Here is a 25135-nt window from a genome sequence, read left to right as displayed (position 1 = left end):
AAAAATAGAGGAATGCCTGATTCCTCACTTGGATTAGGGGAAATACCATTTATGTGCATTGCTTACTTACTCAATTATGGGCTGAGAGAGACTTCCGGCTTTGCTGTGGCTTTTCAGGCTCATTGTTTTACGTGTGTCTCAAAAGGGGTAGTTGTGCTGATTTCAAGAAATCACTGTTATAATGAATGCATTTGCAGGAGCAAATACTTCCTAGGTAGGTGGGGCTGGTGTTTTGCAAGGATAGGCTGTTGGGATATGTAATCTGCGGGATATGCAGTCAGGAGATGATAGACCCCACCCCATCTGCACCTAATATAAAAGATAATAAAAGCTCATCTCAAATGTTCTGGAAGGGGATAATTCCCTCCCCCTCTTTTGTAATTAAAAAGATGCACTCTTTGTTTTCATTTCTCATACTCCAATAATCATCCTGTTTTGGTTTAATTTTTTATTCCTAATGTAAGCACTTCACAAATCAGATAGCCTTTAAGTAATGTATGCTGCAGACTAAGATATTCTACATTTATTACCCTTCCCCCACAGAAATCAGCTGGCTGGGACAGGCTGAGCCCAGATTATGCTGCGTGTTTTCCTTGCTGAAGTCCACCCTCAGAGCAGCATTGGGATCGCCTCTTAATGCAGCTCTCCTAATGCAGCCTCACGTGGACTCTAAAAAAACGACACAATGAGGACCTGGCTATTCCCAGCTTCTTCCCTTCTCTCTCCCTCTCTCAGCTCACTCAGCCATGTATTTAGCTAGGAAGTCGCTACCTGCAGACTGAACAGGCTGCAGCCGGTCTGTTCTGAGCATAGCAACGTTTCCTCCTTATCCTCCCAATTCCTTTGTTTTTGGGTGGAGAAAGGCGGCAGGGTGGGGAGGAGAGAGAGAATAACCGCATTTAATAAGCAAGAGAAGGGAAGACTGGAATGGAGAGATGTGAGGAGAACAGAGCATATCATGTGCTTTTTAGCAGAGGCAGTTGCAGCGGCAAGTCATTAAGCCAGACTGCACCATTTTCTTCCCACCCTGTAACGAGGTGATGCTGGTAGCTGCAAGGAGCTGTCCACCCCTACCCACCCACTTCTAAGGATTCTACAGAGGTGGCTCCATCCTGGCTCTCTATCCAGCATATGCAGCCCGTCTGGAGGAATCCCAAGAGACCTTCCCAGCTGGTGAAATTTGTGCATAGGATGAATTTTCTTCAGCCGTCACAGGAAATCTAAAGTGCTTCCTGCTTTTCTGTGAGGCTTCTCCTCCGTAGCTCTCTGTGCTGCTGTGTGCATGTTCCTTCCTACATGTGTGCGGGGGGAGCAAGGGGGAGACTTAAAAATCAGGATATGTCTATCTTGTGCTGAATTATGGATGCTGCAGAGGCTGGATCACAGCTGTGACCTATCAGAGGGTGCCTGAGGAGGAGGGGGAAAGAGGAAGAGCGGGAGAAGAGGATTGCCCTGTGGATTTCTGCCTTCCAGCATCACCTCTTCTGTGCCCTTGCGAGATAAACAAATCGCCTGGATCTCAGTGTGGTGGGAATCGACTGCTCTGAGCAGGTGCTCCCCTCTGCAAAATGGCTCACGCCGCTGCTTCTATTAAAAAAGTTCGTGAGGCTGAAAATGATGAAAGGGAGAAGGAGAAAGAGAAGGAGAGAAAAAGGCAAAGGAAAATCTCTAGGGAAAATCGGAAGCGCAAGGTATGAGCAAACATACCCCACCATCACTCTCCTCCCCCCCCCCCATATATATAGGACACGTACACAGGTTTCCCCTGCAAGATATGCAGCAATGTCTCTCTTTCCACTTCCCACTCCAAAATTTTGCATCCCCTACCCTGCCATAAATGTTTTGCTTACTGCAGTGAGAGCAAATAAAATAATTCCTAGCCACATGGGTGCAAACATGTGAAGATGGCCAGTGGCACTTCTTTTGCCTTTTTTCTTTTATCTTCAAAGCTTCTAGGCTCTGTTTTGATCACCCAGGAGCCAGGTGTTTTATGCCTCCAGCTGTTTTGAAACTGTTTACTGGCAGGGAATACTGCAATTTTGTGCTGCGCTTAATCAAGATAGGTTTTGAGGTTTGAGACATTTTCCCCCTTTCCCTCTGTTTCCTTTTCCTTTTTTTTTTTTTTTTTTTTTGCTGTCAGGTCATTAGCATGCAGTTTTACATGAAATCCAAATGCTGTAAACTGAATAATCTGTTCTGTTGCTTACTGTAGGCATCAAGTGTGGATCCTTTGCACCTCTATTAATGGGCATTTCACTCTGTTCATTTTACAGCATTGTTATGTGATTTATCCTGTACGCTGCAGAAGCTTTGTGTGTGTTTTTAATTAACTTAGGTTCTCTGCTTCTCTGCTTTTCAATACTGACAACCATTCTCCAGTCATTCTTCTCTGAAGTATTTGTAATATTGCCACTGTTTCTGAGATGTGTTTAGGATTGGGAAGCTGGTGACACCTTCCCCATCCCAAAGCTTATTGCTCATTTTGTCAGGGAAAATGATTTTCTATAAATTGGAAGAGACTATAACAACAATAGTGGTATTGTTGGATATTGTGGAGACCTGCATTGAGGTTATATTCTTCGCAACTCAGAACCACTCATATATTTTAGGGCAACCTCCCACTTGGCATTTGCCTCTGAAGGTATAGAGGTGTGGCTTTTTGTTTAAATGTACGCTGTCAGGGGTGCAGATTATGAGGGTGTTTACCAAGTAAACAGAAAGAGGGCCTTCTTGGTAATGGCACCCACCCTGTGGAATGCCCTGTTATCAGATGTCAAGGAGATGAGTAACCATATAACCTTTAGAAGACATCTGAAGGCAGCCCTATGTAGGGAAGCTTTTTAAATTTGATTTTTAAATTTATGTTTTATATATGTTAGAAGCTGCCCAGAGTGGCTGGGGCAACCCAGTCAAATGGTTGGGGATAGATAAATTGTTGTTGTTGTTAGTGCATGAACACAAACCTTTCACCAGTTGAGTTTTCTTAAAGAAGCAGGTATACAATATTCACATTTAATGGGGTATGTTAATATGTGTCCAAAGGACACCTTGGTAGGGAAGCAGCTATTGGTATACAGTACAGGAAATTCCTTCCTTATTTTCTACATTTTAACTCATCTGTAGTGCTACTTTGTCTTCTGTGCCTATATAAATTGTCTGCTGTTATATGCTCCAGGTGGTAATTGCCTCTCTCTCCTTCCTTCCTTCACACACACATTCCTTCCTGCGGCCCATGTTGTTGTGCTAATATCACACAGGCATAGGTCCAGTCATACTACATTTTAACATGCTGATATGTTTAGCAAATTGCCAGAATTGCCATTCCTGCTGTTTGTTTTTCTCCCCCCTCCTCAGTATATTTATGGAATGCATCTAATTCCCACCCCTTGCTATTGTGGAATAAATTATTCAGTCTGAATTCATTACAATTATATATATATATATTGCCCGTTCGTTAAGCGGCTGGATACCTAGGGGATGCCTGATGTGATCTGTCTGACTTCTTGAAGGCTTTGTTTGCTACGTTCATTAAGTTGCATTAGAATTCTCTTTATCAGGACATGAATGCCATTTTCCATATAGGCAGCACTGGGATGTGTAGCTGATGAAGGCAGATTGTGATTACTACCCTAATCCTCTAAATGGAACACTACAGCATAAGCCAGCCCTTTGATTATACGTTTGATCATTTCCTTATAAAACATATAGTATATTTTACTGTTATGTATAGTATATAAATATGATTACCAACTCATCTGTGCATGTAGAAGGGTGCTTTGCACTGAACTGATTTTGGAGAGCTCTCTCTGATTTTATCTGTTTTAAACCAGAATGTTGAGGCTCTTTAATTAAAGTTGAATATAATTAAACCAGTCCCTTCTGGCATCTCTTTTGCACAAACTGCTGCATGACCTTGATTAGAACCAGGCAGACTTAGAAGAGTCCACATGTTAGGAATATGTTGGCCACAGAGGATGGGGAGATCAGCATGTTCCCCTCTAAGAAGCAATAATAGGTCAGAGCTCAGCATATACCAGGGAATTACTATGCTTCTATTTGCTTTGTTTCGTTTAATATTCAGCAGCCAGCCTCACTGTGTCTGCCTTTTACTGCAGCTGCACATTCACTGTTACATAAATAGCCCCCTCAGTCACACAGCAAACTTGCTTTCTAACAGGAATGGGTGTGGTTTAAGCATGTTGCCCTTTACCTGTAGAAATATAAATCTGTGTGCACAGCAAAGAATGAGATAGCATAATGCTGTGTAATGTAAAGGGATGAGTGTTTTTGGAATGTACACAGACCCTTCTTGGCAGTCATAAACAATTTTGGGTAGACAAGAGGCCTGAGTACCTTTCAGGATTGGGATGACAAAGGCAAATTATAGGCTGTGCAGATAGCACCAGTTTAAATGCAGCTAGGTCCTTTTTCTCCTCAATTCAGTTTGAATCTGGCTTGAAGGGAAACATATAAAAATGCCTAAGAAACAAACCAGCTGTGCACACAGCATTGGCTCAATTGCTTCTCTTTACTTTAGGGAAAAGCGTAAGCCCTATGTCCTAATGTTTCCTCAAGTTGGTATGTGTGAGACTCTGACAAGGGTGTGTGCATTTTCAGCAGGCCCAATCTGGCCTGCTCTTTTCTCTTACCAGGTTCCAAAGAGTCAAGGATTGTGGTTTCCAAAAGTGCGATTCACAATGCCCCTGTGATTGTGATGTTGCATCTTCCTGTGGGCTCTGTTATCTCATATTGAATGGGAAGTGGGGAGAGGGTGTCTGTAGGAGGAAAAATGTGGGAAGGTGGTAGCCTATTGACTAGAAGGGAAAGTGGGAAGTTGTGCATGAACCAAGAAGGTGAGGAAGAAGCAGTATATGGAATAAAAGAACAAAGTGGGTATATTCTATCTTAGGGCGATGAAAGGAAGATCAAGTAAGTTTATGGCAGGATGCAGGGATTTTTGTTGTTTAATTTTAATTTTAGATTTTATTTTTAAAGAGGTGAGGGGAGAAGATAAACATAAGATCTAAAAAACCCCCGTAAAATTACTTCCAAATATTGATACAGCAATGAAGAGTATTGCATGTCAGTGAAAACGATGCTTAGAAATAACTGGCTATGATTTTATAAAGTCTGAGAAACACTGGCATATCTATGAGCTAAAGGGTTTTATGGTTGTTGATAGGAAGCCACTCAGAAGGGTCTCTGTCCCTAAGAGTCTCTGCTTGCTTGGCTGAGCAGATGTCATAGCAAGTCATCCAGATTCTAGAGAAAGGTTGGACATAGATGGGGCACCTAGGAAAAGATGGTTGGAACATGGAGAGGTCTAGAAGAATCAGATGAGTGTGATCAGATGCTTCTTCAAAGACACACAAAAAAGCTTGATATTAGGAAGACATGTTCTAGCCTTTCCTTGGCATGATAACTTTTTGCATGCAAGTTGTTATTTTTATGGAGGAATGAGCATTCAGCCATGTTAACTCCTCTAGCCTGCAGTCTGAAGTGGTGCAACTCAGACACAGATCTACCATCTCAAAGAGAACTACAGGCTTGTGCAGGGGGGCAGGGCAGCCAAGTACACTTGCCCTGTTTCTCAGAGGGCTAAGTTGGCTGGGGACCCCAGCTAAGGACAGACTGCCTTTTCATTTGAGTTTATTACCTTATCCGAACAAGTCTCCCACCCTGGTCCTCAGACAATCTCCAAGGCAACTATATGAGGCTTCTTTCATTTTCTTTTCATTCTTCTGCACCATCCCATGTTCCGACCCTCCTCTGAAGTAGAGTCCAGAATCAATTAGGAAATTAGGCTTGTGTTGAGAGTGAATCTGAGCGTCTTAATTTGCCTCGGTGTGCAAGAGGGCATAGCCAGATATGATGAGACAGCTAGTCCCAGTGAAAGCAGTTTGAAAACATGTTTAAAATTCACCAGCAGAAAACAAGTGACTGCAGGGAAAGCGCAGGTTGGATAAAATGCAGCCATTGGTTTTCATATTAGTTTTGTTGCAAATGGCCCCTGCTCATATCCGGGTACTCCATTTCACTGGCTGAAGTAAGTAATTAAGAACTTGTTTCTGAGTGGGTGGGTGGGTGTGGAAGGGGAGAGAATAGGCAGTGAGTATGCATGGCAGAAGCTGCAGACTTGAATACATCTATTTACATATTGATTGCCAAATATTTTGTTACTTGTTAATATGGGTAGCTCTGAAGTACACACACAAACATAAACACACACATACACACATACATGCGCGCGCACACACACACACACACACACACACACACTTATTCACCTCTAACCTTTAAAAATATGCTTTGTGTCCACAACTATGTTTTGAGCCCAGGCACTGCAGGATTTTTAAATCTTCATTTGTCAGGAATAACAGCATGTTTCACCCACCTTGTGATAAAGCTCTACCTCAGTCGCTCATCTTACAGATCAAACCAGTTTGCCATATCACCACAAATCTTTTAAAGGATTTCTGCAAATCGTGAAGACAATGTCTTGGTACCTGTGGGGAGCTGTTCTACGTGAACTGCTTGTTAAACAGAGGCAGCCACTACGGCATGGGCAGCTGTTGTGATGCCCTCCAGATGTTGCTGAACCATCATTCCTGACCATTGGCCATGATTGCTGGGGCTGATGGGAGGGGGAATTTGTGCTGGAGGATTTCAATCGTCTAATTTCTTAGTTTGAACTGTATGCTGTTTGAAGAAGTCCATAAGAGGGCCCAAACAGACCCATAAATACTTAGAAAAATATTTGAGCTTTCAAAATCAGACTTTCTTCTAAAGAATAAATAATTACATTTGGTTATCTTTGTTTTCAAAGAATGCTTTTGACCACTGTCCTAAATCTGAACTATAAATTCTCAACTCCTTTCAGACACAGATAAATGTGAAAACTATTTTTATTTTTTTACATAAAACACATTTCCATATCAAAACCATGTATGCTCACTTCGAGAGTAGATTAAATGTTTGCTGCTAATATATAATCCTATGATAACTATGTTTGTGACCCAGATGTAGATGATTGCTGAAACAACATCTGCCTTTCAAGGGAACCAGCTTAGTTGTTTTTTTTGTTACTTTCATTTTTTAGGAAAGTGGAAAAGGTTGGCAGCAGTGCTTAGAGCATGTGAAAGGGGAATAGGTACTAAACATCTCTGGCAGCAAAGTCTGTATATCTACATATTTTGAAAGTTAGGAATGTTTTGAAAACTGATGAACAAGATAATGGGAGATCAACAGTAGCTGAAGCCAGAGTCAGTGATGGGCAGGTAATGGCAGGCAGAGCCAACTAATGCTAGTTTCCCCCTATCCTCCTCCTTACAAGAGCAACATTGGGACCAAGGAAGAGGAAGCTGACAGCACTGCCACACCCTAGACTGGTTGTATGTAAGAATGTAGACAGGGAGGAGCTGGCTGGAGACAGACTGAGGTTGGTGAGACATTTGCCCTAATGGACCAGCCTCCACTGATGGTGAGCGTGTGAAATGCAGACTTCATGAAGGGCATTGAAATAGTTCCATGAAGGAAATAACCAAAGCTAGGCTTGTGCTTGCCATTTTTCAACACATACTAAGAATGTAATGAGATGCTTGGGTAGGTGCTGCCACGCAAAATGCCCAATCTTGACATTGTGCAGAATGGTCTACCTCTTCTACAGAATGTTGTGATCATTTGAGTATGTTGCGGGATGAGTCAGTCTTTTAGGTATCCTGGTCCCAAGCTGTGTAGGGCTTTCTACACCAATACCAACACCTTGGACCAGGCCTGGAGATCTGTTGGAATATGCTAGCTCTGGATTTCTTGCATGGAGCAAGGTGTTGGACTACATGACCTACAAGGCTTTGATGAATTCTGTTCATGCACGGCGCGATTTGCGCCTCTGCACATGCGTGAGCGGCAAAACCCGGAAGTAACCTGTTCTGGTACTTCCAGGTTGCCGCGGGACGTAACGTGAAAAGACACAACTTGAAGCGGATGCAACACGAGGTATGACTGAACGTACTCTCGTTTGGAAGTTAGCAAGAGAATAAGCCATTTCTCACAGGCTGTGCTGTAGCTACAAAAGAAATCATTCTTATGTATTTAATTGTGAAATTTATGTTGTGTGTCATGGCTGTGCTGAGGTTTTTAGATGTCTTTATTTGAGGCACCTCACACACAAACATGGCTGTGTAGCTGCAAGAGTCTGCCAGTGATGTCCTATGGATATGTTGCTGTGAAGGTCTCTTTCACTAAAACACTTACTTTCTGCTCATTACAAAGAGGTAATTGTGCTCTTCATGGCTCCCCAGCAAGACCAACTATGTTTTGCATCTGGACGAAGATGCCATGGGTAATGTGTGACCCAGAAGATGTCCCTGAGAAGCACAACCTCCCCAGAACTGAGCAGAGAAGAAATATCAGAGTTGGGAATATAGATAGGTAGTTGCACAGCTCCTGTTACTACAACAAGAGATCCAGTAAGACCCCACCTGCCTCTCTATCCCTGTAGAGGGAGGATCCATTCAGAAAGAGGAAGGAAGGAACCTTTTCTTTTATGATGCATTCACATCCCACCTTTCCTTCAAGGAGCTCAGAGTGGCGTGCATGGCTCTCCCTGTCCCCATATTATTTTGACAACAACCCTGTGAGGTAGGCTAGGCTGTAAATCAATGGCTGGCCCAAAGCTCACCCACTGAGCTTCATAGCCAAATGGACATTTGAACCCTGGTCCTCCAGGCTTAGTCTTGACACTTTAACCACTATACCACACCACTTATTCTTTGCTCTTATATAGACTGGATTCAATTTCATCATATGTTTTGCCAGCTGACCAAGTGAGCTGGTTGAGTTTGTGTGTTCAGTTTCCCTCTCTGTGGCCACTGTTGCCATTAGGTACAGAGGAAGATCCTAGTGAGCATTGCCTGAGCATAGTGCTGTATGGCTAGGAGCTCAAGCACCCAGGAAGTGGCACTGGACTAGACTTGCACCCTCTGAAGTGTTGGAGGACACGGCCAGGTGCTTTTAGAACAGCCACAGTTATGCTGAAGGTTTCTTTTTCTTTAAAGCACCACAGGTCTTCAGTGCTTTAATGATGTTCTAGGTTATGTTGCTACTGATGAACATCTTTTGATGTTCCAGGTTTAATAATGAAAGCATTTCCTTAATTATTTATGGTCTCTGGTTTGTTCCATGCTAAGCTGTATAACGATGTGTTGCCGCTTGACATTTTTGAAGTTGGCAGCACACAAGAGGATTAGCATATGATGATAAGTGCCTGGTTAATTCTGCATCTTTTAGGGAGCTTCTTTTTAGGCCAAGCATTCTTGAGACTGGTGCTGTTGCTTTGTATGTAGAAGAGCAGAGAAACTGCATAGGATGAATCTGTATCCATAATACTAGCATGCCTTCCGCAAACCTCCTTCAGATATGCATCATTTCTCGGACACAGGAACTACTCACCCAGTGCCTCCATCTTGCCAGGATTCAATACATCTAAAAATGCATTTATAGAGATCTATCTATAGATGTGGTTAGGCCTTTCACTGTGATACTGTTTCACCATGTAAATGATGTACTCATGCAAAATTTCTCTCCCCCCCCCCCCTATTCTATTGCAGTAGCTTGCAATGATTAATAGCATGGTTTGTCTGCTTTTTTATTTATATGCTCAATGTAGTGACATATGGTAGTTCTTGGATTAAAAGATCTCTCTGTCTCTGGTACTAGCAAGAGAGGATTATTATGATTAATGCATTGAACCATTCAGCATATAGGAAGGGCCTTCTGGTGATTGTTTTTTTCAAATATGGCTAAGAATATGCATTTGTAATTGGTTGAGTGTTTAATGGGTAGCGAGGCTAGAAGTGTTGTGCTCCAGATTGCTGTTTTATCCCACCATCATCTGCATTTGCAAATGTTACTTATCAGAGAAAATATAGAGCTGCCTCAGTGAAATGGCCTTTGGTATGTGAAGCATAACGGAGTTGGCGAATTTTGCAATATGAAGTGTTGGGCCTCCATCGTATTCTGTCAGCATGGCCCTTACCCAGCTACTGCAAATGAAACAGCATTTTATTTATATATCTAACCATCTTCCATTGCTAGGCAAATGGACGTTAGGGAAGGGTATCACTTTCACACACAGGAAGATCAAGTAACTAAAATATCAACTTAGGAACTCAATTGTAATCATATCTGAATCATTTTATAACTCAAAAAGATTTGACATCTCATTCCATTTTTTAAAAAATTGTACTTTTATGAGTTATGGATCCTCATGTTGTTTAAGCTTGTGCCTTGGAGAAAATAAATAATAGAGGGGTGTCCCAGTTTTGAGGTGACATGCAGGATCATAGAATCACAGAGCTGGAAGGCTCACTGAGGATCATCTAGTCCAACCCCATACAATACAGGAATATGCAGCTATCCCATATGGGGATTGAACCTGCAACCCGGGCCTTATCAGCACCACACTGTGACCAACTCAGCTATGTTCCTTTGTATGTTGAAATGTACATGTGTGAAGTTCCTGAGAATGTGAACTGTGGGTTGAAAGGCTGCAAAAAATGACCTGTGCTTCAAAGCTCAACTCATTCCCAAACTAACATGCTTAGCCCCTAATTGGTATTCCCTCAGCTCTTCCTCCCTGCACCTGCAATATCATCCTCATGCAAAGGTCAATATCATTATCTTACATAGCTGTTGTAAGGTTTGCTGTGACATCTTGTATGCAAAGAGCTTTGGGCATTTGTATTCCACTATGCAAAGTGTTATTATTTTACCAGCTATCAGTGGTAGTGCTATATATGTCCTACTCTTGGATATATTTAGCTGTGTATATTTAGCAGTGTAGATTTTAGTGTTATGTGCCAAAGCAAAATAAACAAAATCATCTTCCACACTTTCTCATTTCTGTAACTTGTTCATGTATTTCTAGCTGCTATACCCATAATTTCAATAGGTGCTTTGTTAGAGATGGCTTGTCAAATCATGTGAATTGTGTGTAAGGGGGGTGGGGTCACATTTTCTTTCCTTTAAAAATAACAAATTCTATTAGGGCTTCCATTAATCCCATGGCTTGGATGGCTACACAGTGCTTAAATGGATTTATAGCTGCTCTTGATGTCAAAAACTAGGAGATGCTCTGCACCTGCTGTGCTGAAGCCATGTCCTTCCCAACATTTTGACTTTACTCTGTGTAGTGCAAAATCCCTATGGATATTCAGAATGAATTTAAGACAAAGAAATGCTAGTGTTCAAATAAGATGAATATACTGATGCTAAAGCACACACTACTAAGAGCACAGCCGCAATGAACAAGTCCAGTGAAAAACATTTCAGGATAGTTACGAATCCACACTTCTCAATCAGTTGTGTGAGAGGCTTTATGTCCTATTATATGGAGTATTTTATCCATATTAACCCATATGTTCAGTTTGCACACTCAGTTCATAGTTTGCCAGTAATAGCCAGAAAAGAAGATAGTGCTCAGCTGGTCCAAAGCTCTTTGCTGGAGCATCAGTCAGTGCACTAGATGTGCGCTGCTCAGCCTTTCAGTATAGATGGATATGCTCAGAGGATGATGGAAAGGGGGCATTGGCTTTTAAGATAATTCTACTCAGTGTTATTTAGCAACTGAAAAATATTAATCCATAATTTTTCCCTGGAGATGAATTTGAAGAAACAACTGCAAATGAGTTCTGGAATTGAAAAGGACATTTCAAGGATAACCCAGCAACAGTAAAGTCACTCAGTGAAACAGAAACAAAAGGACCGATCAAGGGTTGGTCTTAAGATGCTGATCTAAAACTGGAATAGAGACCACCATAGCTACTAGCCACAATGTCTATGTTCTATTTTCAGCTGTAATCACAGGTGGGAAGAATACTGCTGCACTTAGGTCTTGCTTGCCGGTTTCCCACAGGCATCTGCCTGCCCACTGCAAGAACAGGATGTTGGACCACTTGGGACATTGGCCTGAACTGACAGTTTTTCTTATGTACCTTAACTCCCCAATGAGGGTAACACTAGGGCAGACTGAGATCAAGTTTCTCATGGCACTATAAGCCAATTAGCCTCTAATGTGCCCAGCACTTTTCCATCAATGCCCTTTTGACTTCTTTGAATAATTCTAGATTCAAGAAGGTGAAAGCAACCTCTAACTTTTTTCCATTGCTTGTGTTTTTAATTATATAATACTGATGTACAGGCCAGATTACTGTCACAATCAGCTTTTGTTTTCAGTTTCTTAGCTGCTATGGGATATGATAGATCTGAGAGACAGACCCAAATAACAATGGCATTAACGAGACCCTGGGAGTTTTCCACCCTTCCATAAGGACTTTGAAATTTAAGTCTCTAAATAATACACATGGTTTGATTGCTTTGCCCCGCCTCAATCTGGCAAAATATGAAAGTATTTGCTTTCTGAGTAATTTGCCCTTAATAACTTTGAAGCAGTGTAACAAACAGCACTAGCATTGTTAGAAGTTCACTGGCAGAAAGATTTCCCCTTTCTTTGTCTTAGATATCTATGTAGATCACAACCATCTGCAAGTAGTTTTTGAAAGGAATGTGTGCTGATCAGTATTTGGCACCCTTTTAACTTAGTCCGTGGACTTTGTTTCCTGCTTGCCTATCCATTTATATGCTCTTAAAAATATGCCATGCATTTTGTCAGTGTTCTTCATCCAGTGGAATTCTTCAAATAACATTTATTGCCAGGCAGAGATCTAGTGTGTAGGGCATGTCTCTTTTAATATAATTAATCTGAAAACTGGAAGAATATCAAGTATCGAAACCTGTTGTTTCTATGAACCTCTCCTACCACTTTGGTGCTCCCTTCTGTCCACTTCCCAGCTTTGACTCTAAAGTAAATGGAATTTGGGGAGTTGCAACTGCACATTGGATTTTAAATTTCACAGTATTGACAGCTACCATAAATTTTTAGAAACCTTATTCATTAGACATGGAATGTGAGAGGGCAGATATGTGTGAACAGGAAACAACACTGAGGAGGTTAATCTTTTATATTTATAGAGCAAGCTTCAAGTCTCTGGGTTTGCCAACTGCTGTCTTTTATGACATTAAAAACATAGGACAGCGTTAAATAAAACAAACAAAATAGGCAGAGTTGATCTGTACACGCAGTGAACTCTGCCACAAAGCTAGGCTTGAATTTTGCTGAACAGGAGGCAGCTCTGTTCTGTATTTGATGGAATGTCATGGGGATATTTTGCTAAGAGTTTGATATTTCCCTTTTCATATGAAGTTGCATACATAAATTTTGATGTCGCAGATGTTTTAAATAACGAGAGGCAACTATCTGCAACTATGGGAGTTTCTAAACAAGTCTGTTCATTTTTACAGCTTCCTCTGTTAGTCAAGCACTCTGAGACTTTTGCAGCAGAAGGAAGGTGTGGTGCAGTGACAACTCTTCCAACTCTCACCCTCCCATAGCAAAGAAATTTGTCGGGAGGGAATCCCACTGCCCCAGTCACACTGCTTCCACCAGGCCTGTGCATTGTTGGTATATCTGTCTGATTTGTTTTGTTGCCTTTGTGGCCTTCTGTGAGTACTTGAAAGTTGCTTCACTCGCCTCTCAACAAATTCCCCATCATGTTCTCCTAATCATATTAAGAAATCCTAAAACAGGTATTAGACTGGGGTTAGGGTAGAATTGCTTCAGATGTCCATAACCTGTCACATCAGCAATTGAATATGGCATGCCTGGCATCTTATCAGGCAAGGAAAGAGTAAGAAGTTGGGGTTTTTCAAGCCTTGGAGTCTTCAGACTATCAGTGTTATGAGAGGACTTGAAGTGTATATCAGGATGTTAGACCAGCATATTTAAAGTGAATTAAGCAGTCTGTTGCTTTGGTGCTAAAAATCTATCTTTTTACAGTTTGGAAAAGGAAATACACTGAAAATGTAGGATGAATGAATTATAAATGGATTGACATGTAGACACCTAACAAACGAATCAGGATGACCATTAATTGTCATATAACCACCCTGTAAATTTCAAAATGAATACACACAGTGGCATAGCGTGGGTTGTCAGCACCCGGGGCAAGGCAAGTAATTTGCACCCCCTAACCCGTGGATTTGCGCCCCCTAACCCTAACCTCCAGATGTTGCGCCCGGTGCGGCCGGCCCCCCCTGCACCCCCCACGCTACGCCACTGAATACACATTAAGGCTGGACATAGTCTAACCACCACATAAGCTTTGTACAAGCAAATCAGGATTAAAGCTGAACAGATAGTCTGGAGGAGTCCCATGAGCTTGTTGAATGTGACTAAGGATTACTATTAATATATCTAAATTTTGAGACCTATTGGAGATCTCAGTACATGAAATCTGTTCAACTTCATATCTCAAAGCTTCCTTTGTCACACAAGTTGAATTTTATTACAATATCTAGCTATGCAATTGACACTTTCCTTCATAAATTGGCAGTAAACATAAATAATAAAATATTGCAGTAACCAAAAGGCTGGACAACTTGGGAAAAAGAGAAGCACAGAGCCATTCTAAATTAACTTGATATAATTAACACGAGCATGAATTCCCCGTAGGTCAGTAATCCTAAAGGGTGAAAAACACAGTTATCCGATTATAAATCCTGGCAGCTGTGAAGGGTAACAAATCAATAGGGCAATAAAGATGTTGGATCATTGACAACTGGTTGCTGAATATCATTTGTTTCTTTAAAAAAATTGATAAAGGAGAAACAATTTTGTACAAAATCAGTAAGTACTTGAAAATGTGTGTCAAAATGACTAAAACCGTAACAGTTACCTTTGGTACACTTGAGTTTATTGCATGTGCTTTTGGTATATTCGGTGGGTTGGAACCAGATTTAGGCCTTATTCACCCAAAAGCAGTAAACTGTGGTCAGAAACAAGCCATGGCTTATGGTGAACGAGCAGCGTGTTAGTGCATGCTGCACAGAAATGCTTCCTTCACTCCCCCATTTGCGGGGAGCGGGGGACAAAACCATAGTGTGGATGACTTAGCGGTACATGCAAACTAGCTTTCGTGGTTTGTTTCTCCTAACAAACTACAAAGTGCTAACCAAAAGCAAACAATAGCTTCCATTCATTATAGGTTCAGAAAGAAACAGAATACGAGTGTTGGTTCATACGTCATGCTAACTCAGGCCCTCCATGCTTTGCTTATTGCCTCTGGAAAGGGAGAAGAGAAGTGTGCAAGATTGAGTAGCGTGCGCCAACCAGCATGGTGCTTCTCCTTTGTAGCAGTTGTTGTTGCTGCTGTTAATCATATTTGTACCCCACCCACGGGATACAAGGCTGCCTTCAGATAACTTCTAAAGGTTGTATAGTTACTTATCTCCTTTACGTTTGATGGGAGGACGTTCCACAGAGCAGGTGCCACTACTGAGAAGGTGCTCTGCCTGGTTCCCATAGTTTGTTTCAGTGTATGGCTTACTGCTGCATGCAAACCAGACCATAGTCATACTTGCCATAGACCAGCTGAAGTAAATGGGACACCACTAATGTATGTCATCTTGATATCAGTTGGTCTCTACAGTGCAATCCCAATTATGTCTACACAGGAAAGTCCTGTTGAATTCATGGAGGCTTACTCCCAGGAAAGTGTGCTTAGGATTGTAGCCTAAATCTGGATCCAACCATATGTCTACTTTTCTGGTGATACATATAATTGTGTTTGTATTCTTGGCAAAGCTCCAATTGGCTGTGTGAGGCCTGCTTCTCTGATTTGTACTTTAGAGAGCATGGCTGCTTGAGCAAATGGGTAGTGGCTCAAAGTGCTTAAAGGATACTCAAATGCTGTAATTCTGCAGAATTACCAAAGGAATTCTATGAGGCTATGACTCATTCACCTAATGCAGATTCAGAACGAACAAATATGCCATAGTTGCATATTTATTAAGTACCATATGATGATCTTTTTTAAAAAAACAAAGCAATACATATCTAGTAGCATTTGTGTGTTAAATACAAAACAATTGGCATTTTGAATTAATCATTTCATGTGAAAGTTTTTCTCCTCCCCCAATGCCCCCCCTCTCTCCTGGAAAGTACCGGGGTGTTAGCATGCAGCATTCTGAACTGTAGTGCTGTGGGCAAGCACCAAGGGATAATGTGAACAGTAGAAGGGTGGGGGGGGGGGAATCAAAACATTCAAAGGCATGCAGCTGGGTAATTCAATAACCCTTGTATGTGGAGGCATTTCACACAGTAGGACTTTAACTCTGCGCTAGTCAGGCTGCCTGTAGGTCGCTTTCCCCCTCCCCATTCAATTTACATGCATAGCTGGCCTAGTAGGTGTAAAAATAGACAGGCAGCGCCTGAATTGGAAATGGTCACTGAATGCTGTCTGCAGTTGCTGAGGTTTCCTTTTGACACAGGGCAGCCTGCAGAAAGAAAACTCTGGCGAGGGGAGTTGAGGGGAGCAAAGCACGGGATCCGTAATTATCCTTCTGGATTGTTTACTCTGCCCCTTTGGAGTGTTTAGGACACTTCAAAGTCAAACCCACTTGCAGGAGTGAGCGGGGAGGACTGATATGGGCAATGCACCCGTTTGCCAGGCTTGTCACACGGACAAGGGTGTGAGAGTGCAAGGAAACATACAAGATGTGGATAAAATTCCAGACTACTATGGATGCAACAACGAAGAGGCTAAATATCCCGAGACACTGGTAAGTCTAAAGAGGCGACAAAGGGGATAAATAGGCCTTTGTGACTGTGTAGAAAAGAAGAAGACCTCTTAGCAAGAGAACTCTTTGAACCTGCTTGGTAGATACTGGCAATGCTGAGCAGTGAAATAGGGTCTGTGACTTTAAAAACTGCTGGTGGCTGGATTAAGATGGTCATTGTTGGGGATCTGTTGAAGAGCAAAGTAGCTCCTGGAATGTGTTTCCATGCATGTAAAATATAAGATTGTAAGTAGCGAAAAACCTCAGGAGATAGAGCTCCTAATAAATAAAGGAATGTCTTTTACTATATTTTTGTAAGTAGACATTCCAAAGAGACTGTACTGATGTCTCATTTGAGAACATAAAATCAATAAATTGCATTTGATGGACTGTGCTATTCCGTTAAGTATATTTTCCATAGTTTAGGAGATATATAAAGGCTCAGTTACAGAAAAAAGTTCATAACACAGGTCAATGTGCTCTCTCATGTTGTCAATGTTTGCAATTACTTAAGCCAAAGCACAATTTTTCAAATATTTTATTCACTATATAAGTACTTAGCAGCCTAATTCCATGTATCTTTACTTGGAAGTAGACTTTGATGAGCCAGCGGGACTTACTTTCAAGAAAGTGTGCACATAGGACTGCAAGCTTAGTGAATTTAGCAGGAGGGGGAAATGCCGCAAATGTATAATTTTAAAAATTGCATTCACATTTCAAGGTTAATTGTGCTGGCTCGCTGCACTATTCTCCAGATTCAGCCAGTTCTACACACTTTCACTTGAAAGTAGTTTCATGTTCATCACAGAAATAAAATGTTTGCAGTAAGAAGGGAAGTCAGATGGAATCTGAGTAGAAATCATATAGCAAATGAAGACTATATATCACATATTTCATCAAATGTCAAAGCTTTTAAGAAGAATTTCTTTGGTATCAGTTCAAAAGTAGCACTTCCTTATAATGTATGGTTGCAATCTGCAACTTTGCATCAATGCAATCTCATTATGAGTGCCCACGTGCCATGTTTGTAACCCCACCCACAGATCTTTGATATTCAACTTCTCCTTGCTAGTTTCCTGTCAACTATTTAGCAATAATAATAATATTATTATTTTACATTTTCAATGTTAATATGGCATGCATTTTTAATTGGTAAAAACTAGTTGCTTGAAATCCTTCCCTTATTTCAATCCCAAGCAAAGCTATTTTGTAAATACTTTATTGGGGATTTTTCTACTGTATTTTTGCAACACTCTGCTTACCTTGAGAATTAAGAACAGTTAGAAGTAGTTTCCCTTTGGAATTTAACTGAACAGTCAAGTTTACAGCAGCAGTTGAGTTCAGCAAGAGAAATTGAGGGGGAGGGAATCTGTAGGAATCTGTCCCTTGCCTGAAACCCTGGAGAGCTAGTGCCAGTCATTTTGGAGGAAAGGGTCATGACTCAGTGATAGAGCACATGGTTTGCATGAAAAATAGCCCAGGTTCAATCTCTGGCATCTCCAGGTAGGGCTATGAAAGAAACCATGAAGAGTCATTATTTGTCAGTGGACAAATTTGGAATTTTCTGTTTGGAATTTCTGTACAAGTACAGTACAGAGCAGTGCAAACCATAATTACCACAATTTATGGGAGTTAGTTGCAGTACAGTCTGTATGATTTTGCAGAATTTTAGGTTCAGTATCACTGAAATGGGTAATACAGTTTATGAGGTGAATAGGTTTGTCATTTGGAATAGAAGAAATGTTGTTATGGTTGAAATTCCATGATATGGAGTGGTGTGTATCCCGATTATAACATTGTATAGGTGTTAGTGCAGTACAGCAGGTCTATTTGACTTGGTTATATAATGTTGAAATGGGCTAATACAATTTAGTTGGTGCATAAGTTTCATTGGGAAGAAAAGGCAGTATGGTGATGGCTGAAAAGCTGTGAAATGTTGGTAACTTAGTCTATCCTCCCATTGTAGCAATATCTGCTTATCGAAGCTTCAAATAGCTAATCTTTGGGCTGCTGCAATTATGCTCTTGTCATTATAGTATTGCCCCATTTTGTTGTGCAGATATAAAGTCAAGGATCAAACTGAAGGGGCAGCTAAGGCTTTCTTAACAAAATAAAAAATTCCTTCAGATACAGTATCTGAAGAAGTGTGCATGCGCATGAAAGCTCATACCAATAACAAACTTAGTTGGTCTCTAAGGTGCTACTGGAAGGAATTTTTTTATTTTGTTTCGACTATGGCAGACCAACACTGCTACCTACCTGTAACTGAGGCTTTCTTAGTTGTGGTTGGACTCCAACTCCCAGCAGCCCCAGCCAGCATGGGGATGATGGGACTTATAGCCCAAAAACATCTGGAGGACCTCACATTAACCATCCAGCAAATAATATTACACTGCCATCACATTTTCATATTTGGAAGAATTACAAAGGGTAGGGTACAGGGTTGATAAAGGAACGTGAAGGCAAAATGAGTTTCCTTCATGCCTGCTGCACACACAAATCCTTGGGTTGGATTCCTTCCACATGTGCACATTGCGTAGCAGGAGATTTTCTGCCCACCCCTATCCCCAGAGGGGGTATTGTACAGGCAAGCCCATTTTCCTTGTACAGATTGCTCCTTGTTGTATTGGGGCCAGCTGATGTGTTTGGAATGGAAATACTAAGTCACAAAAGTACTCTAATCGAACATACTTTCAGTTTAATCATGGATTGAAAAGAGTTGCCTTAAACCCAACTAACAGTGAATAGTGTTTGGGGTGGATTCTGATGAAGGACTTTCTTCTGATAGGTTGTAGTTGATTTCTCCCTTATAGTCACTGTCCCCCTCGCGATGAATGCCAACAGCATGATATTTTTTATGTTTTCAGGAACAGCCATTGGAAATCTTGACACAAAGCAACCTATTTCATCTCAGGTCAAGTAGTTTATCACATTCACTTTTTATGTGTAATACTGCTTGCTGAGAAAGTGTCCACAACTTCCTCAGTTCACACAAATACTGCATTCATTTTGTAAAATTAAGATGGCACTTATCTCCCAGGCTTCTTTGGGTGTGTTTATTTCTTTTTTTAAAATGAGGCTTGAGAAATCCTACAAATGTCAGTGAAAGCTAGATTGCCAAATGATTACAGTGGATTTATGGGAGAGCTTTAAGGGTTAGATTTATACAGCTGCTTGTTAAATATTTTTCATCAGTATTATTTGCTGATATTAACTACTCCCTGCATTGGCTTTAGCAAAGTAATTTAGCATATGCTTAATTCAGTGAGATTTTGCATCCAATTTGTAGTCAAGAATGGTAAAGAATATGTGTTGTAAAAGTCATTTAGTTTATCCACATGGAAAGAGGTAAGTGTATGATGTAGGCATTGGAATGGTCTTTCAAAAAGTTACTATTAGCATACATTTGGAATATAAAATAGAAATAATAGGCTTGGCTCAGAAGAAGAGAACTATTTTTTAATGTTTGATGTTTTACTATGTTTTATATATGCTGTAAGGAGCCCAGAGAGGCTGTGGTATAATTGTTGTTGTTGTTGTTGTTGGCAAGTACTGAATAAAAGGCTTGTAAACAAACCCAAGTTTTTAATCAGGAGGAAGTTACAGTAGCTTTGAAACTGCAAAGCTATACTGGAGAAGAGAGGCTAGGGAAGTCAATAGAAGGTTAATTTTAAAAGTACTGTACATCAGAATTTCATATGGAAAGAGTTAAGCAGACGTCCACATTACTCCTACTTTGAAAATTGCTGCTGTTCAAATTATTATCATTATCATTATTATTATTTGCATATTCTAATATTCTAAAATGCTATGGGTGGTTGTAGCTGCCAAGTAAAACCTGCATATGTCTTAACTCTGAGAAATCACATCTTCCTGAAAGGTAACCAGATAGTCAGTATGAGATATTCTTGTTTCATAAGGAACATTTTTATTGCTTGTACTCAGTTCACTTGAAGCTTGGTGTCCTTATACTTGACCTGTTCCTTCTAATCCCTCACTGGGCTTCCAGTGCTGCATCAAGCAACTAAGAATCAGGAGACAGCCCCATACTTTCCTGCCTCCTTCAAATACATTTCCACCCCTGCCTCCAGTTTCACTGCCAAATGCACTCCCAGCCACGTTTTTTGAATTCTGTGTGGCTGCTCATCTGACAGCTGAAGGTTGGAAGGTTCCTGGCAGCCCTGCCAGCTTGGCTGCACAGTCCCTGTCCCTTCAGCATTGGTATTTACCAATCTCAAGGCAAGAAGAAAGCACTTAATCCAGTGTTTCTCAAACTTCAGTCTCCAGCTACACCTCCCTGCAGCAGGTCCTCCCTCTACCTGCTTTCACAAAACAAAACAGATATGTGCACAGATGCAAGGAGGTAGAAAACCAGAGTCATTATAAGGCAGGTGGGGGTAAACTTTGGTCCTCCAGATGTTGCTGAGCTGTGCCTCACATCATCCCCAGAGAACATGGCCAAGGCTGATGGGAGTTATTTCTCAAACAACATCTGGAAGGTCAAAGGTTCCCATACCTGCTAAAAAAGAATCCTCCTCTCACTTTTACCACCTTCAGGCCACTTCTTATCAGTGACAAAAATATCCAGAAATTGTGATGTGGCAGCACTAGAAGAGGGGCACAGCAGTAGCAGCCTGTGGGGCTGTGTGGGTGAGACTGTGGTGCTCTCCCACCTTTTGAACATGCCAGGTCACTGCTGCTTGTTGAGCAAGGCAGAGGGGCCAAGGCAGCAGGAGCTCAAGGTTGGCCCTGCAGCAGAGCCAATCCATTGCTCCTAGTCTTGCATCCATTCTGTACCTGTCCTGTGCTGGCCTCCCACTTCCTTGCCCTCCTCTCAGTAAGTGGCAGTGAGCCAGAAAAGAACCTTAAAAACGCACGTGAACAATAGTTCCTTCTTGTGGTGACATTTGACTGTGCGGTAAAAGCTGGAAGTTCCTTACCTTTATTCTGAAGATGGGAGGAGAAAACATGCAGCTCTGCATTACCTGTCAATTAAGTATTTCTGACTGTCACATAATATGTTTTCTTCTGGCTACAACTGAACCGATGACTCGGGTAATGTGATCTGAGCTCTCAACATGCAACCTGAAAATTAATGTCACTTAGAAGTAAGGGTGACTCTCCATTGCCAAATCCAGGGGGAATGCAAAGACGTTCCAGGGATCCTTCAGTGTTGGCTGACCCCAGCGCCACAGGCACAGCAAGAGATAAACACGTTAAGGTGGATTAAGGACAGTTTTCGTTTGTAACTGTGGAGACCTCATCTTGCAAATTAGTGGCATGAAAAGAAATGCAAGGCAGCAGTGGGGGTTTGAATATACGGGACACAAAAAATACTTCTTAAAGTCAACAACCAGCATTAAATTAATAGTCATTCTTAATTCCTATATGCAGAGCAATAAGTTCAGGAAGCAAACCTATTTATATATTTATTTCTGCCTGCTCTCTCAAGGACAGGGGTGGGAAACTTCTAGTCTGGCCCTCTAGGTCACCCTGTCTGGTCCTTGGAACTTTTGCCAGGATGGCACCACCATGCCCACAGCCTCACCTTTCACTCTCTTTAGGGTTTTTTTTGCCTGGCCTGAATGTGGCATTGAATTCTGATGATGTTTCTTGCTTGTCTGGAAATAAAAGGGTGTGTGTAGCCTGCTGCAGAATGGAAACGTTTGCATTTATTGATTTGCCTACTTTTGCCTCTGGCCCCTGTAAAGTTGCCCTGGAGGGATTGTGGCCCTTGGAGTGAAAATATTCTCTGCTCAAGGAAGAAGCACAGGGTTTTTTTTGTTTTAAAGAAAAGAATGGGTAGAGTTTTTTGCATGCTCAGCTTTGAATTTGTTAATAAAAAGAAATAATGTTCATCATACTCTACCAAGAGAGAAATCTGTGTGGGGAAGCAAGCTTCTATATGTGGATTCTGTCATTCGGTTGGCAACCACATGTGCACACTGAAAGCAGATGTATCATTCGTTGTGTTTTCACACTCCTCAGCTCCACATTAGCCTGGGCTTGACATCATCGTGGATGATGATGATGATTTATATACCACCCTATACCCAAAGGTCTTAGGGCGGTTCACAGAATAAAATAAAATCAAAATATAAAACCATACTGCCTCTGTTCCACTGGTTATCCCAGAAGCAAGAATTCAGGTTTCTTTTTGCGTAAACACTTATGTGTGTGTGCATAGGGACCTCTCCACATGATGAGGTTTCCTGCTTTTGCAGGTTATGCAGCCCAGCTGTGCAGACCCTTGGTGCATTCAGCTATATGGGGGGGTCTACAGATGTGCTAATGAACATGGATTGATTAGAGCAGAGTTCACCATCACAGCAGCACTCTGCCCCCAAGCCATGCTCATTTCCCCCCTATTGAATGCTTGCAAGGCAATGTCAACCAATAAAGAACTGTGAAAAAAAATGCAGCAATATTGTTTAAATGCAACATTGCCATACTTTATCATGAAAAGTATGTGCTCTGTGGTATAGCATGAAGGCACAAAAAACCAGGTTTCATCATCGATTTCTGCTTTCAGTTTCTACGCTTGTAATAAAAGAGTCTGCTGCATTGCACAAAGTCTTCTCTGGCAGTAGATCGCCTCGCTTTCAAGTGTTTGACAGACACTGCTGCTGTGTCATGGTTACAGAGCTTCACTGGCTGATATTGAATGCTAGAAAAAGACTCCTGCAATGCCTTTTCCTCCTCCTTGCAGTGTGTTAAGTAGGGTGGTCTGGTTTCTTGATACTGAGGAGCCTGTAATATGCACCAGGATCTCCTTAAAGTATTTCTATATCTTTGTATTCTGGGGTAAAATCCAGAGTACAGTGAGCAGAGCATCAGTGTTGTTTTCTTGTTTCTCTCAGGGGGAAGAGCTGTATTAGAAGGTTTTTTAAAGTTTGCAATTCCATTTTCAGCCTTAATTTTCCATTTCTAGGTGCAAGAATATGTGCATTAAGTGTGGTATAAGGTCAGAACAGCATGACTGTCCCTTGGCCATGGTTTCACCTTCCTTCCTTTCTCATGGACAGGTTTACTTTACTGGGGTATTCATAGTACTACCCCGGTGGAAGTGGACCAGGACAAATCCTCCAAGTGCCCTTTTTTGGCTCCACTAATGACAGGGCCAAACAAGCAAGAATTATTTTGTATCCTGTCCACCCCCCCCAAACCAGGAGTGTCTCCAGGTTTGGGAGGGAACCATAGCAACATGACCACTGAGGACCCCCCACTTTCACCAGTGGGCACCTAGCAGAGTTCTGATTAGCGCTGGGCAGGGAACAATGATTTCAGTTTCCACAGTGCCCTTGACATAGCATTATTCTTTACCTTTCTTCTGGGAAACAGATCATTTGGCAAACTCCCTAACTGAGGACTCACAATTACATTTACCTAACAGTGCATATACATGCTCCTTGTGTAGTTGTGTTTTTTGAGCAATTTGCCCTTCAGTTGTGTGTATGTGTGGGGGGTTAATAGCAACATTGTGAAATTAAGGCAGGAGTCACAAACACTTTTACGTTGTATTTTGTCTCAATAGGGAGGTTTATTGTTTTGTTTTTGTTATGTATTTTGCTCTTGTATTTTTATCCTGTGAACCACTATAAGATCTTTGGATGAAGGGCAATATACAAATCAGATAGATGATAGATAGATAGATAGATAGATAGATAGATAGATGATAGAGAAAGAAAGAAAGAAAGAAAGAAAGAAAGAAAGAAAGAACGAACTTACTGGGTCTTGCTTCTGAGTAAGCATGGGTAGGATTGTGCTTCACATGGTGGTATACTTGGACAAATATTCTCTTGTCTGTACATATAGCAATGAAACACTTTGAAGCTTTCTGAGCATTTATCTAAGTCTTTGATTGAGTAGCTATGATACCATGGAAGAGATTAATGTTCTATCTGCTGGAAAATGAGGTCCATCTGACCAACATTATCCCTTTGTTAAGGAAGCAAAAGTTAATTGGAGCTGGGAGAAAACCCCTCACACAGGGTTGTTTTTTTGGGGGGTGGGGGCATTGCGTCCTTGTTGATAGAAAAGGGCAATGGAGTGGAGCCCTAAGGAGTAATGGGGCACACAACACAAGCAAGCCAAGAAAATAGTGAATCTAGTGCCTTAGGAGGCAAAATGGCTACAAAAGAGAAGACAGTAAGCTGTGCAGCTTGAACCTGAGGGAATGATGGGTGGAAGAGACAGAGGAATGAATCAGGGCTGGGAGTTGATGGCGGAAGGGATCAACGAGATTGGAGTGGCAAAGACCTTAAAGAAGATCTGTGTGCTGTTGATCAAGGTGAGGGAAAAGAGATGGGAGATGCTTGGGGACTATGAAGGGCGAGCTCAGGGCTGGGGTACCTGTAGCCACCCATTATTGGCTGTGCTTTCTGGGACTGATAAAACCTGGCGTCTAACAACAACTGGAGTGTCACAGGTTCCCCATCCCTGGCTTAGACAGACACAGAAG

At 41.5% G+C, this 25135-nt stretch overlaps 1 protein-coding gene across 43 annotated transcripts in view; it reads left to right on the top strand.

The window, feature by feature from the left end:
• The window catches only part of ANK2 (ankyrin 2), a gene marked incomplete at its 3' end in the record, with an annotated part of 316224 nt that overhangs the window by 162614 nt on the left and 128475 nt on the right, over positions 1-25135 (top strand). For 24 of the 43 annotated variants that reach the window (XM_083756195.1, XM_083756198.1, XM_083756192.1 and 21 more), the window contains exon 1: positions 16319-16677. The exons of 14 other annotated variants lie outside the window; for them this stretch is intronic. In XM_083756195.1, coding sequence (XP_083612321.1) covers positions 16543-16677 — 135 coding nt within the window. In that variant the 5' untranslated portion in view covers positions 16319-16542. Of the gene's footprint in view, positions 1-774; positions 1692-16318; positions 16678-25135 lie in introns of those variants that run through there. 5 more of the 43 variants (XM_083756162.1, XM_083756204.1, XM_083756166.1 and 2 more) reach the window with 3 other exon arrangements.

The sequence above is a fragment of the Podarcis gaigeae genome, assembly GCF_964106915.1.
Source record: "Podarcis gaigeae genome assembly, chromosome: 9".
NCBI classification, from domain to species: domain Eukaryota; kingdom Metazoa; phylum Chordata; class Lepidosauria; order Squamata; family Lacertidae; genus Podarcis; species Podarcis gaigeae.
Note: the sequence above shows the minus strand (reverse complement) of the source record. Positions and strands in the feature narration are given on the sequence as shown.